This window comes from Coregonus clupeaformis, chromosome 14 (genome assembly GCF_020615455.1).
Source record: "Coregonus clupeaformis isolate EN_2021a chromosome 14, ASM2061545v1, whole genome shotgun sequence".
Lineage (NCBI taxonomy): Eukaryota > Metazoa > Chordata > Actinopteri > Salmoniformes > Salmonidae > Coregonus > Coregonus clupeaformis.
In genome coordinates, this window is record NC_059205.1 from 18,045,283 (window position 1) to 18,060,820 (window position 15,538).

Sequence of the window (15,538 nt, forward strand, 5' to 3'; positions counted from 1 at the left end):
TGGTTATAAATAATGTAATTCAAAATAAATTATCAGATTCAGTCAAATTTCTCAAATACATCCATTTTCCAAAAACACATTCAAAGGTTTTTCTAATTGTAAACTGAAGGTTTAATGATGTTTAGCTTTGGGTTGGAAGTTGCCTCAGCGCTTATCCATGAGTTAGTATTATAGTATTATTAAGAAATATATGAAAAATCCCTGCTAAATTCACTGGTTAGCTAATCCTGGACCAGCCCTATAGTAGCAGCAGTATCTCCAGTATGTCAATTAGGGTGTTATGAGCCAGTATTGCTACTCCCTGTCAGTGGGTGAAGGCCGTGTAACTTCCTGTACAGTTCAACCTTGGCAAGGTCAGCTGACAAGCTCTTGGCCATCCTATCAGTGGTCCTCTTCATACTGCGGGCAGCCTCGATAGCCCTGTCCAATGTCCTGTTGATGTCCTCATCCTAACACAAACAACAACAGTTTAGGGTTACGCTTGTACAGTTGAAGTCAGAAGTTTACATACACCTTAGCCAAATACATTTAAACTCAGTTTTTCACAATTCCTGACATTTAATCCTTGTAAAAATTCCCTGTCTTAGGTCAGTTAGGATCACCACTTTATTTTAAGAATGTGAAATGTCAGAATAATAGTAGAGATAATTATTTATTTATTTCATCACATTCCAAGTGGGTCAGAAGTTTACATACACTCAATTAGTATTTGGTAGCATTGCCTTTAAATTGTTTAACTTGGGTCAACGTTTCGGGTAGCCTTACACAAGCTTCCCACAATAAGTTGGGTGAATTTTGTCCCATTCCTCCTGACAGAGCTGGTGTAACTGAGTCAGGTTTGTAGGCCTCCTTGCTCGCACACGCTTTTTCAGTTCTGCCCACACATTTTCTATAGGATTGAGGTCAGGACTTTGTGATGGCCACTCCAATACCTTGACTTTGTTGTCCTTAAGCCATTTTGCCACAACTTTGGAAGTATGCTTGGGGTCATTGTCCATTTGGAAGACCCATTTGCGACCAAGCTTTAACTTCCTGACTGATGTCTTGAGATGTTGCTTCAATATATCCACATAATTTTCCTTCCTCATGATGCCATCTATTTTGTGAAGTGCACCAGTCCCTCCTGCAGCAAAGCATACCCACAGCATGATGCTGCCACCCCCGTGCTTCACGGTTGGGATGGTGTTCTTCGGCTTGCAAGCAACCTCCTTTTTCCTCCAAACATAACGATGGTCATTATGGCCAAACAATTCTATTTTTGTTTCATCAGACCAGAGGACATTTTGCAAAAAAGTACAATCTTTGTCCCCATGTGCAGTTGCAAACCGTAGTCTGGCTTTTTTATGGCGGTTTTGGAGCAGTGGCTTCTTCCTTGCTGAGCGGCCTTTCAGGTTATGTCGATATATAGGACTCGTTTTACTGTGGATATAGATACTTTTGTACCTGTTTCCTCCAGCATCTTCACAAGGTCCTTTGCTGTTGTTCTGGGATTGATTTGCACTTTTTGCACCAAAGTACGTTCATCTCTAGGAGACAGAATACGTCTCCTTCCTGAGCGTTATAACGGCTGCGTGGTCCCATGGTGTTTATACTTGCGTACTATTGTTTGACAGATGAACGTGGTACCTTCAGGCGTTTGGAAATTGCTCCCAAGGATGAACCAGACTTGTGGAGGTCTACAATTGTTTTTCTGAGGTCTTGGCTGATTTATTTTGATTTTCCCATGATGTCAAGCAAAGAGGCACTGAGTTTGAAGGTAGGCCTTGAAATACATCCACAGTTACACCTCCAATTGACTCAAATTATGTCAATTAGCCTATCAGAAGCTTCTAAAGCCATGACATAATTTTTTGGAATTGTCCAAGCTGTTTAAAAGCATAGTCAACTTAGTGTATGTAAACTTCTGACCCACTGGAATTGTGATACAGTGAATTATAAGTGAAATAATCTGTATGTAAACAATTGTTAGAAAAATTACTTGTGTCATTCACAAAGTAGATGTCCTAACCGACTTGCCAAAACTATAGTTTGTTAACAAGAGATTTGTGGAGTGGTTGAAAAACGGGTTTTAATGACTCTAACCTAAGTGTATGTAAACTTCTGACTTCAACTGTATCTCACAGTCCGCTACTTACCTTTTATTTACTTACAAAAGGCATAGAAAACGGTTATGACATGAAAATATAATAACCTACAAAAAGCTCCTTGGTTCCTTTAGGATTACAATTCTTTGTAAAAGAAAATCTAACAAAAAAATCAGTACAGCACAAGTACCAGCTGTGTTAAATTCTTACAAGTTAACAGTACCACTTGTTACATCACAATTTCTCAGTAAATACAAGTACAAAATGACTGGCACCCATTGATATCAAAGAATGTTCTCCATGTGGCCAGCCTCACCTTGCTGGCTTTGTGCCTGCTGGCTCTGCCCCCGGTCCTTGGGGGGCTGAGAGCTGGTTGAAAGGTCCGCTGAAAGTACACGTTGCTGGGCAGTAGAGCTGAGTCTGACTGGGTAGAGCGCCTCCGGTGGTGGGAGACAGACTGCTGCTCTTGCACTTTGAAACTGTTGAGACCACGGAGAAGAGAGAGAGCATGAGTACAGTAGTGTAGGAGTAGGCAACCCTGGGAAGCATCTCAGGTCTTCTCTTTCACCTTCACTGATTAAGGTTCAAGCAATATGGAGGATAAATATGGATTCAAATAAGGCAAATAGATTATGGCAATAAATGATGAAACTATATCTTACCCAGCAGGTAAACTGCAGGAGGATCCATAGTTGACTTGCAACAGAAGCTTCTGTAGAGGCTGAGAGGGGAGAGGATACCTGCCCTTAGAGTAGACATTCTCCATGTCACCTGGTGGTGCTACAATGAAAAAAGACAGAATCAACATCACAACCCCAATGAATCTGTTCAGTGTTATAATGAAATGGGTAGAGTAGTCATAATGGTACACAGTCATGGCAGTGTCACAGGGGTAGGAGTGGGCTGGTTGCTGGTCCTTACGTGGAGATCTGTAGCTGGAGTTCTTGTATGAGTGCCAGAGTGCTGGAGGACTGGGATGGGTGAGATTGGAGGTTTCCAGAGAACGGTTCTCCTCTGATGCTAAGAGGGAATTTAGTATTTAGTATTTTATTAGGATCCCCATTAGCTACAGCACTCTTCCTGGGGTCCACATAAAACATTACATAATACATAACACCAACAGACAATTACATGTAGAAACACACACAACTACCTTTATGACCACCAAAGATAACTTTAAGGCAAATTCTAACTCAGCAACTAATTTAATATTTTGTTAAATATAATGTAAAAATCACTCTTGTTTTTCCAATTGTTCCTTTTATTTTACACCCATAAGCAGAAAGTCAATACCAGCACCACCAACCTGTATTCAAGTGTTGTTTGCTCTGGGGTTTCCCTGGTCCATCTGAGCAGGAGTAGGGCTTGCTGCTCCCTCTCCTGCCACCTAGTGGTGTCCTGTGGAATGGTAGCATGATCCCAGACCGGTCCGACTCCACACTGTCTGTACCTAGAGAAAACGACCACATACAGAGGGATTGTACGTTTTACACAAGTAGTGTACGACATTAAAAGCACATTATATGTATAACATGGAAAGCACATTATACATATACAATGACTTACATATATACATACTATTATCATCAATATTACAACTGACAATACTAACTGCTATCTACTACTGCAGGGGTCCCCAATTACATTCAGCCATGGGCCGATTTTTCCTTGAGCCGATGGTCGGGGGGCCTGAAAATAGTTATAAATAAGTAGTACACTCCAAATTTCAAACCTTGATTACATTGGGATACGATCACATATGCCTCTCTATTTATGTGTGGGAATACTTGGGAACAGATTTCCTAAGTTAAAATCACTTGGAACTGATTTCCCGGTGATTTTACAGTCTTATTTAAAAATATGTATCTCTATTTTTTGTTCATGTTCAGAAAACTTGGAGGGGGCAAATCAAATCTGCTGCCTATTTGGGAACCCTGTACTACTGCATTAGACATTGCAGGCATCAACCCTGAAGCAAAATAACGTCGTTGTTAACAACTTGGTTTTGATTACACTCCCAATATATTACCCCGGGTAGTAATGTACCTTTGCTCTTGCTGGGGTCCATATCTGAGGAGATCCAGTCTTCTATCTTGGAGTTGGTGTTGGTCAGACTCTGTCTGCTCCCTGCTGGTTTGTGGTGTGTCCTGGACCGGGTCTTGGGCCTTCTGTCTCTGTTCTGCCTGCATCTGGAGGTCAGGTAATCCATCCTCTGGGAGAGTTGTGGCAGCTTGACCAGACCCTCCTCCAGGTCTCTCTTCAGCTGGCACACCTCCGACTGCAGGGACTGGATGGCCTCACTGGAGAGAGAGAGAGAGGGGTTGGCCAACTCAAAAACAATAGGTTTTGGCCACTATGAGGTATTACCTGGCAGCCTGACCTGGTTACCAATTTCATATGATAAAGTTTACTCTTGAGTTGAATAGTCTGTGCTTTTAGACTAACCTGTGACAGGAACAGGTGTGGGAGTGGCAGTCTCTCTGTGGCATATCCATGGTGATGCTATGGGAGGTTTTTAATTGGCGGTCAGGGCCGTGATGACTGAGCTGACTGGGAGTGTGGGATTCACCCTCTGTGTGTACATAAGAGCATTTAGTTCAGTGTTTGCCCTGCTGTACTGTCTACTGAATAACGTCTATACTTTCACTACGACCACAGCAGGCACTGTGATTCCTCATCACTCACCATGCAGTCCGGCAGGTGCACTCTGAGAAGTGCTGGTCACCCAGTGGTCCACTGCAGCGCTGCAAAGCTGCAGCTGAGCAGGTGTCTGTAGGCTGGGTCTCCTCTCTCCAATATCCCCAGTCAGATGGACAGTAGACTGCAGGCTAGGTGTCCTTTTTCCTGTCAGCCCAGCCGAATGGACATTTATCTGCGGGTTGGGTCTCCTCTCTCCCAACTGTACAGGGTGATGCATGGTGGTCTGCAGGTTGGCGCTGGAGCCTTCACTGTCACTCATACTGATAGGACTGGAGTTCCCATCAGGCTGGAACTGGGGCCTGAGGTTGGGTCGTAACAATGTAATAAACATACATGAAACATTGACTTTTTCAGTTAGCCTGTAAGCAGTTGTATGGATGTGTGTGCCTGTACCTTTCTGTGTGGAGTTTTGGTTGAGATAGTCCTGTGGCTGGGAGACTCAAGTCAGAGCTCCCAAACCCACTGTCTGTCTCTGGACTCACTATTCTCTGCAACAACAAAAATATATCCATGTAGCTACGCTTCTACTGTACAATATTACAATAATCTGTGGTAGTGGCTAGGGAGTTAGAGTAAATACAGAAATAAAGAAATAAACATGGGACAGCTAATATAAGTCATAGAAGATAACGTTAATATAGAGGCGAAAGAAACGCACACAGATTTAGGCGAGGTGCTGGCTAACGGAGTAGAACACTTAGAAAAAGAAAAGGAGAGCCGCACACTCTAGGAGCTCAGATGCAATCATTTAATATCCTAATAACCAACGCTTCGACAGACAAGCTGTCTTCATCAGGGTATAATGACAAACACTGCGGGTCACTAGTTTATATAGTGTCAAAGGACACACGCGGGTGTCTGTAATCATGGCCGGGTGTGGCCTAATAGCATTGGTTAATTCACAGATATACAGAACATACAAAAAACATGGATAGCATACGATCATAGATACAACTTGGCTACATAGGCCCACAAACATTTACAATGAATAGCAAAATCACAATAATCACAAGAATGGCTTCAAATCAAAGTCAACGTTGAGACCGAAGGGAGCAAGGGTCTTTAAATTAAGGATCCAGGCAGCCTCTCGTTTTAACAATAAGTTGTCGAGGTCACCCCCTCTCCTAGGGAGGGTGACATGTTCGATGCCGATATAACGTAGGGACGAAATCGAGTGGGCAGCGACTGGGTATGTCGAGTTTTTGCACCTAATGGTGCTACGATGCTCCGAGATTCGTACTTTTAATTCACGCTTTGTTTTACCCACATAATGTTTACCACAAGGACAAGTTATAAGATAAATAACTGCCTTAGTGGAGCACGTAATAACACCTTTAATTGGGATCTGTTTCCCTGTTTGGGGGTGTTTAAAGGATCTACATTTGTAAGTGCCATTGCATTGAGCGCAGCCATTACACTTGTAGTTTCCATCCGGTAGAGGCGCAAATAGACGTTGTGCAGGGATATTTAGGGGTCGTAAATCAGAGTTTACCAATTGATCTCTGAGGTTTCTGCCCCGCGAGAATAAAACCAAGGGAGGGTCCGAAAACACATTACCAATACTGTCATCGGACCTTAGAATGTGCCAATGTTTGTGAACGATTCCCTTAATTTGTTCAGAACACTTTGAATAGCGTGTAGTTAGAACGCAATAATGTTTCTTTTTGCGAGACTGTCCCTGAAAGAGGTCAAGTCTCGATTTGTTTTGAATTTTCTCAATGGCAGTATTAATTTGACCATTTTTGTACCCACTCTCCTTGAATTTTCTTTGCGTTGCAGCCATATTTCGGTTGAAATCTGATTGTTTTTTACAAATTATTTTGATTAGACAGAATTGGCTGTAGGGCAAACTGTTTTTCAAGGGAAGCAGGTGACAACTATCAGCACTCAACAAACTGTTACGATAGGTTTCCTATAAAGATCAGTGTATAGAACATTATCCTCAATACAAAATCAGAAGATCAAGGAAACTGATTTGACGTGTGTCAAATTGCATAGTAAATCTCAGGTGCTCAGAACAAGAGTTAAGAAAAGCATGGAATGCCTGGAGCTGATTTAAATCACCCCTCCATAGAACAAAAATATCATCAATGTACCGTTTCCAAATAATAATGTTAGGCAAGAAAACATTTTTGAGAGGATTGAAAATTGACTGTTTCTCAATGTAACCCACATACAAATTAGCATAGTTAGGAGCCATAGGGGATCCCATAGCAGTACCCTTCGTCTGAATAGAGAAATCATTTAGAAACATGAAGTAGTTGTGTGTGAGTACTATTTCAGCCAATAGAAGATGACGTTACCTGGGAAGTGGTGAGAGTGTGGTCTGTGATGCTCTGGGACTGGGTCTTCAGATCATAGGAGCAGGAAACCTCTCCAGCCAGACTCGCACTCCCACCCAGGTCACAGTCTGGGCTCAGGGGACTCTGCTGCAGGCTACAGTAACAACAACAACAATACATGGTCAAAATAAAAAGATGAAGTTTCATTGGTAAATACTTGTCCCACATACCTTTCATGAATGTTTGGCATGTCAGTTTTGCATGATGAGACAGTACACATTTACATACATTTACATTTTAGTCATCTATTTTATTTCTGAAATCACCACATCAAATAACCACAACTGTATCAATTACACTATAGAGTGGGGATTAGTTGTGTGGTCCATACATTATGCAGATGTGATACATTATAGAGAAAAGAGGGAAGTGTTGAGGTGAATATTGAATTGGTTAGCTTGTTTACTTAGCTAGTACAGTACACTCAAATGCCAAAACACTAACCTTTCAGGTGTCCACAGTCTGTCTCGCAATCCCGGGTTCTGGAGAGCCAAATACTCCAGAACCCTATCATGAGCTATCCCCTCAAATAGGCCCGAGCAGGTCGAGCTCCTCTCCTCACCTTCTTCTTCCTCCTCCTCTTCCTCTGTGTTGGTGATGTCCAGTGTCTCCAGGGAGTCCTGTGAGAGCCTCCGGGGGAACAGACAAAAACACAGAGACTAAAACAAACTGTTCCTACTCCTAATGGAATCCAACACCACCTCTGTGCCTGGCTGTAACATTATCCCCCATGGGAGGGCCGGAAGCGTGACTGCTATCAGCACACATGAACATGTGCACACACACACACGCGCATGGATAGGGGCATACAAGCATGCACGCACGCACATACTATCCACTTACAGCATCCATCAACAGTCTACATGATTATCTGAATATCTGAATCTAAAGGCATTCATGCACCACAGGTACAGTAACTTGCCATTGATGTCAATGTCATGGAAAATACAGATAATATCACTCCCCAAGATAGGATTTCTACTTGGGGTCATAAGGCATAAAAACACAAGTACTGTATGTAAATGGTACACAGTCTAGTATTGCAGGAATGTAGATGGTACACATTGAAGAAACCCATGAATTTACAGGCCTATGGAGCAGCTCAGAGATGTGTGATGTGTACCGTAGACTGACACTGCTGTGTCCTGTGCTGTTCAGTAGGGAGTCACAGCTCTGGTCTAAACCATCATGTCCAGGGACCTCACTGGCCTCTTCCTCATACTCCTTTTCCTCCCTCTCCACTGTCTCATAACCCCCAGTGGAAAAACAGGGGCCTGGAACCTGTAATGTGAGACCCTGTCCACAGAGAGGTTGACAAGAGGAGAACACACACATTTTGAGTAGCTAATGTGTCCTCACTGTGAAACATGAGCGACGTTGGAAATTATTGTCACTCAATGAGAGCGCTGGACACGCCTCCACTTACAAAACAAGGACCTGGGCTGCATTTCATTCTAAGAAGTTGTCCCCTCCCCAGATCTATGGCGATAATGTATAGTTCCTCCTACACCATATCACTTTCAACTACTCAGTCCTTTCAGATCTGTGAGGGGGAATGAACGGGGGCAGAGGCAAGGACGCAACTTTTGGGAATTAAATGTAGCCCTGTTCATCAGGACTACTGCTGCACAGAACACGTGTTGCGGTCAACATCCACAGCTCATGTTGCTCACACAAACACCTCTCACATGCATGCATGTAAGATGAAGGAAACGTAGATGGTGCAATTAGTCTCTTAAGGCTTAGTTGATCACACCTAACATTACAGAGGCTTATACCAGTGTAACTAACAGTGCAATAATCTATATAACTACTCGGTAAAAGGCTTGTAAGTACATACATTTATGCAGTAATCATTAAGGTATTTGAGTGAGTGAGTAAGTGAGAGAGCGAGCGAGTGAAAGAGTGAGCAAGCAAATAAATAGCAAAGCAGCGAATGAACAGCTATGCTAGGAGTAAGTGAGTGTGTTACCTCATGCAGGGGTGGTGGAAGTGAGGGGGTGAGCAGACCAGGGAGACTGGGACCCCCACACATTGACAGGAGTGTGGAGGATGAGTGAGGTGGGGAGAGCTGCTGCTCACACACATTCCTGTCAATCAGCTCTTTAATGTCCTCTAGATGCATCCCTATCCTGAATATCTCCCCCTCCACCTGCCTTCACACACACAAAAATAACCAATAATGTGCATTAAATACCCCTCACATCATGCTGAATTCTACACAAACCTAGCCTGGGTGTCAGTCTGTTTCTGGTTTTAAAGTGGTTCACACACACTTTAGGGCCAAACTGTGCCAAGCCAAGCTGTAGGCTACTGAGCTGACCTAGTTACGCATCTACCATTGTTGCTGGAACCGTGCTGGAATGGTCTATGTGAAAAGAAAATAGCCGAGCCAGCACAGTACAGTTCTGGGTGGCCCTATAGTGTGAGTCAGGCAGATATACTGTATAACTCAAACTCCTCACACACAGTAAGATATATCAGTTGACCTCTAACCTTTCGGGGTCGAACTGGCCTGTGTTCCTGGCCAGGCCCAAGTAGTTCTGCATCTCCAGAGTTCTGTGCTCCTCCTTCTTACTGATGTACCTCCTCTCCAGCTGGTCCTGGGAATCCATCATACTCTTAAACACCTGGAAAACAACACAACGTTATGAATTACATAACAACACACTCTGCTTATAGAATAAAGGAAATGAGAATCAACTGTTATTATAAGTTACAATTGTTACAACTGCTTTATAATCACATCACAGTCCTGAACAGAAAAATACTTTTTAAGCAATGAAGATCCATTTACCATTTCTTGCTCTTCAATAGTAATTGACATGGTGGTCAGACACGTTTTGAATTCATCCACCTGTAAAAAAATAAGTGTTTATAATTCAGTATCATTGAAATGATGGGTGATAATGCACCACTATAGAGCTTTGGTATGTTTTCCAGGTTACCTTCTGCAAAAACTGACTGATAATATCCCTCAACTCCCTGGTCATCCTTTCCCCTTCACTCTGACTCTGTTGGTCAGTCTGGGTTGGAGAAGTGCTAGGCTGTTTAGAGTGGTTTTGTTGGTTTGGATCCTCAATAAATTGTCCTGCAAACACAACAAAAGCTGAGACGATGCAGATCCAACATATGTTATGGCCTAAATTCTACAGCATTGAAAATGGAAAGTATCTTATTTGTAATTGTGTGATTTTTACTAATGTCATTGATTGAGTTGCATCATCTCATGTAAACTGGTTGTGTAATACATTTGTGTCATCTTTTTTTTATGACAGGCTAGTTGTGACTTTGAGTGTAACCGGAATCTTATGTCATCCGACCCCATTTGTCACTAAGGAAACCGGTGGCTCTTGGCCAGGTAATTTGTAACAGAGAGAAGACCCGTCATAATATCAGATGTCAGAGACAGTATCTTGCCTGATGGAGATGGGGCGTTGGGGAAGAGCGTAGATCCAAAATGGCTTCCACCAGGACCCGGAAGGCCTTGTTGGTCACCACAGTCAAACTCCAGGGTAAGGTCAGAGGGCGCTTGATTCTAATTTGTTGACACATTTTGAGATAAATTCAGTCCAAATTGACAAGAATAAAAAGGCTGTCTAAAGGCTATATTTAATGAGATGAAATAACAGAAAGACCATAGAGAAAGAAGTGTTTAAAAAGAGAAAACGTTCTAAAGACTTACTTTTGTTCCCAGTCTCATCTGATCAATGAGGTTCTCAGCCTCTGCATATTTAGTGAGCAGTTTATCATATTCAGCCTGAAAGAGAGATGCCTTATGCATGAAGGATGTATGATGCATTTGTATAGAGGTGTGCGAGCTATACTACTGAACATGATGACCCACCTGAAGATGATGCACCAATCCTGGGGAGGTTTCTGTCTGTTTGTCCTGGTCTCTGAACACATAGGGTCTCTCTGAGGGCTGAATAGAGTCCTCCATCACTCTGTTGATCACCTCCAAAGCAGAGGACTTACCCAGCATGCCTGGTGAGGACTGAGCTCTGAGGAAGGTGGGAGACTGGCTAAAAGGTCTCACCGTAACACTGGTACTCTTCGGGATTTTCACTTTAGGAGCCACCTTGGAGAAGTCAGGGAGTGGGTAGTGGACTTGGCCCTGTCCATACTTTAATTCGCTGAAAGACCTGGTTCTGACCAGGGGAACTCCACAGATTTGGTCTTCCTCCTCATCTTCATCATTCTCATCTTCCTCTTTGGTTAGGTCTGAACCATTGCTACCATTACTGTCCTGTTCAGGGACTTCACTTTTACTGTTTGATATGTCACTATTTTGAGGAGAGTTGACGTCACTGTTGTAAGACTCATCAGCACTCTGTGTGTTCTTTCCCTCTGACGCAGTTGGACTATCACCACTCCTTTTTCCATTTTTCTCCTCTAGGTTTTTTCTTGGACTCATTTGAACACTCTTCCCTTCATCTTCTTCCTGTAGGCTCTGACTCCTCTCACTCTCGCTGCTGGCTCCCCCTGCGCTGCTGCGTCGTGGGGCTGCTCCACTATTATTATTATTGGGTCTCCCTGTGCTACTGCGTAAGGGGCCCCTGCTCAGCACTGTCTCGTCCATGCTCTCCAGAAGGGACACCTCCGGCAGGGTCTCTGCCTCGATCAGACTGCCTGAGCAGAACAGCTCGTCCTGGGAGAAGTGACGGAGCAGCAGCTGGGTGATGTCTGGGTGTGGGGCTTCACGGACAGGACTACTGCATGTGGGGACAGCCCCTGGTTTTGTAGAGTCAATAAAAGCTCCTTTACCCTCTCCCTCAGGTGGAGTTATAGATACATGGTTCATAGTGTTGACTTCTATTTGCATGTGACCTTGTATGATATTGACCTCCCCAACCATTGCTGGCAAATCAAAATTATCTCTAACATTGTGTCTTGAATGCAATGCTCCAGCTTGGTCTTTTGACAGAACATCAGCTATTTTGCAATTCTCCTTAGACTTGTGACTGTCATTGGTTGTGGGGTTAATGTACTGGCTTCCCAGGTCCCCGTCATACGGAAGGTCCTCCTGTTCTTCATCGGAGGTGTCTCCTGGGTTCTCATCCTCCCAGATGGTCTGCTCCTGCTCAGTGTTGGGTCTCTGGGCAGACACCCGCTTCACACTGCTCTTGGTCTTACCCTCCACCACTCTCTCACTCTGGCCACTGACACAGCTACTGCTCTCGGTGGAGGACTCCCCAGAGTCAGACACTGACAGCTCTACATTCTCTATGAATGACAGAGAGTAAGAAGTTGTGAAGTATTCATAGGAACAATATTTGCTACAGTCATTTTATGGATTGGCATGATGTTGTTACATAGCCTACGGCTGTTATAATATTTTTTACAATGCAATTGCTAAAGTATAACAATGGTGTTGCTAGAGTAATTACAGAGTTAAATCAAATCAAATGTTATTTGTCACATGCGCCGAATGCAACAGGTGTTGCTTACTTACAAGCCCTTAACCAACAATGCAGTTTTAAGAAAGAATACCAAAAAAAAAGTAACAAATAATTAAAGAGCAGCAGTAAAAATAACAATAGCGAGGCTATATACAGGTTACTAGACAGGTATGAGAGCAAGTTAACAGCGTAAGTCTTACCACTGAGATGGATGCTGTTCCCTGAGCCAGCCGACTCTGCCTGAGAGAGATGCACCGTGAAGGAGCCCTCCAGGTCACTGAAGTGGAGACTCTCATTCTCACTCAGGTCCACAAAGATACTCTGCCGGATACACTTCTCCCACAGCACAGAGGACTGAGGGGAAGAGGCTCTCCTCTGGGCTTCAGAATCCTCCTCTTGATCTTGGGGATCCCCTTCCATGTGCTCCTCACTCAGATCTATCCTGGTGCTGTGCTAGCCCACGGCTTCAAAACTTCCCCAATGTTTACCTCCTCCCTCAAAACTGTCCCCTCCTTAAAAGGAGCCCCTTCTCTGACCCAGTTTTCCACCGATGCCTTGACTCTAGTCGCCCGGGTCCCGTCTGCCTCGGTCTGCAGATAGAGAGAGGGAATAGGGAAGAGGAGGACAATGGCCCTGTTCATTCCTTAGCAATGCAGACAGGTGAACCGACAACAATGGATCAAGATGTGTTAATCTCAATTATTCAAGCATCTGTATGCATTGTGTAGGCGTGAGTGATGTGTGTGTGTGTTTGAGGGTAGGTTTGTGTGTGAGTATGAGAGTATCTGTGCATATGAGTGAGAGAGTAGCCTAACCTACATTATGCGTGTGTGTGTTTGAGGGTAGGTTTGTGTGTGAGTATGAGAGTATCTGTGCATATGAGTGAGAGAGTAGCCTAACCTACATTATGTGTGTGTGTGTGTGCGTGTATGAGTGATGTGAGAGACTATATAAACTTGCTCTTCAACATAACAAGTGTGTGAAGGTGCAGTGCCATAAGTTCAAAAGCACAGACTAAGCCATATGCAGTCGGTATAAGTAGAATTCTATTAGGATAACTAATCTCTCTCTCACGTCTCATAGTCGGTGCAACCTCTTAAAACAACCTCTACCCTATAAATAGTATGCCAAATTCAGGATGTTAATAGTAAACGTTCACATTTGGATATAGCCTTTTTTTATTTATGTAATGAATAAAAAAGACAATATCCAAATGTAAATGTTTATTACTAGGCTAATATCATGAATTTGGCGTACTACCTCTACCCCTGCTGCTAAATGTAAGTTATCAGCATATGCCTGTCCTGTACCTACTGAAACTCACCTGACCTGGCCCTTAGCAGTCCAACTTCAGCTTTGACAATCTCATCTGTTTAGAATGTGTTCTATCCTACACAGAATTGCTTCTTATGTGATCTTTAAGTTCTGACATAACACACCAGTTACAATTTCGTATGTGACATTATTTCAATTAGGCTAATACCTGTGGCTTCATCAATAATGTACATTGTATTGCTGAACGTCTGGACTTGGCGCGAGGGGAGGAGTTTGGTTGCTTCGGTAACTCCTGAAACCTTCTATAAAAAAGCATGGCGGAGCAGCGAGCTCACTTCACTCCTCTTCTCCCCCCTGCTGCTGACAAACGCAGAGCTTTTGAAAACACTTGTGTGTTTTGACCACCTCTCAATTTATGCAAACAATACTAACTTAGCTTGTTAGTTTGCTAGCAGCTAGCCTCAACATTATAAGCCAGCTAACGTTACTGGTTAACTTTCTTCAATAGTGCAACTAACGTTAGCTAAAGAGGCTCAGTAATATTTTTTCAGGCAGTCGATGCTGGTTAGCTTACTTACTAATTTCCAACCTCAAAACTGAGATGTTTGCATTAGAAAATGCCGTTACAGTAAAAAACGACTATCACAACTTATCTTTGTTTTAGTTTGCTGATGATAGCATCATTTTTGCAGATCCATTTGACATTTCGCAGCTGCATGAAGATGACATGAATGACTCATCGTACAGTTAAAACATTCATTTTTCAAATGTCATTGGTCCAGCGCAATGACTACGGTCCAGAGACGGTTATTTTGGGCGTGGCTATCTTTGAATCTGCTCCGCTGATTGGCTATTGGACTAACAATGCACTCATCGAAGTTAGCTAGCCAAAAGTTTATTGCTAGCTAGGTTAGCAAAGTGCCGAATTTATAGCTAATAAATATAAAGTTGTAGAATAAAACTGGACTTTTATTTACCGTCGATGTATCGAAAAGGGGAGTAAAACCATTGTTCGAACTGGACCGCCTAACGTAAGTGGACTGCAAGCCTACCCAGTTAGCTAATTACAGTAGCTAGCTTGCTAACAGGTTGTAAAGGTTCTCTGGTTGTGTACCCATAGCGTAGCACTTTAGTTATAATAGAAATACAAAATATAGCTATGGTTTTGGTTGTAGCTTGTAAGATTGTTAGAACTGGCTTGTTAGCTACCTAACTGTTAACGTTAGTTAGTTTTCTCACTTGATTTGCTGATCAAATCTGTCAGATGATGACTGAAGTTTTAAAAATAACTTGAGTTCACCATTTGGGGAACGCCTTATGTTCGTCAAAATAAATATTGTCTATGTCATTATTTGTTAATCAAAGAGAATGAGAACGTTATATATGAGGAAATCCACGGTAACAGTGAGAGAGATGCTGAGGCTCAGATTTTTCACTTAATGTGATTTTTTGTATTTTAGGCAAAGTTTGTTAACAGAATGACAGAACAAACAGCACAAACCGTTATTCTGTTACCAAACTTTGCATAAAAAAGCGATCTGCACTGTTCAAGGAAATTCGTTTTTGTAAAATTATCAGTGGAAATTGTTAAAAGTAGTCCTCGTGCATAGAGTATGGTATGTTTAACTTTGCAATCATTGATTTTTGTTTGACATTCGTTTTAAATCATTCTCAGCATCATTCTGTTATCGTGGAATTGCCCATATGTCTCGTGTACAAAATGTCTACAGTTTAC

General features: G+C 42.8%; 2 protein-coding genes across 7 annotated transcripts in view; one reads left to right on the forward strand and one right to left on the reverse strand.

Annotated features, from left to right (window-relative positions):
- On the reverse strand, positions 1 to 14,535 carry LOC121581224 (microtubule organization protein AKNA). Of its 2 annotated transcripts, none has more exons than XM_041896697.2 (21): positions 14,012 to 14,535; positions 12,729 to 13,118; positions 10,974 to 12,352; positions 10,812 to 10,886; positions 10,547 to 10,664; positions 10,075 to 10,217; positions 9,924 to 9,983; positions 9,623 to 9,756; positions 9,099 to 9,282; positions 8,250 to 8,422; positions 7,571 to 7,756; positions 7,088 to 7,220; positions 5,178 to 5,272; positions 4,770 to 5,083; positions 4,530 to 4,656; positions 4,131 to 4,384; positions 3,391 to 3,534; positions 3,006 to 3,104; positions 2,747 to 2,864; positions 2,401 to 2,563; positions 1 to 449 (listed from the first exon to the last, which is right to left on the reverse strand). In XM_041896697.2, the coding sequence occupies exons 2-21, from the start codon at positions 12,946 to 12,948 to the stop codon at positions 279 to 281; spliced, it is 4,290 nt and encodes a 1,429-aa protein (XP_041752631.2). In that variant the 5' UTR covers positions 12,949 to 13,118; positions 14,012 to 14,535; the 3' UTR covers positions 1 to 278. The 2 variants fall into 2 exon arrangements, with proteins under 2 accessions (XP_041752631.2, XP_041752630.2); XM_041896696.2 differs by having other exon boundaries at positions 13,853 to 14,535.
- LOC121581225 (G-protein-signaling modulator 2) overlaps positions 10,615 to 15,538 on the forward strand; it is a 24,376-nt gene continuing 19,452 nt past the window's right edge. For 4 of the 5 annotated variants that reach the window (XM_041896698.2, XM_041896700.2, XM_041896702.2 and 1 more), the window contains exon 1: positions 14,676 to 14,834. The gene's annotated coding sequence lies outside the window, so the exon portion shown is untranslated. Of the gene's footprint in view, positions 10,642 to 14,675; positions 14,835 to 15,538 lie in introns of those variants that run through there. The other variant, XM_041896701.2, reaches the window with a different exon arrangement.

Bases quoted from the DNA above. Each gene is read 5' to 3' on its own strand.
- LOC121581224 (XM_041896697.2), bottom strand. From the start codon at position 12,948: ATGGAAGGGGATCCCCAAGATCAAGAGGAGGATTCTGAAGCCCAGAGG. The intron at 9,757-9,923 runs GTAAATGGATCT...GTTGTTTTCCAG, and splicing joins CTATTGAAGAGCAAGAAATG to GTGTTTAAGAGTATGATGGA. The intron at 5,273-7,087 runs GTAACGTCATCT...TTGTTGTTGCAG, and splicing joins ACACTCTCACCACTTCCCAG to AGAATAGTGAGTCCAGAGAC.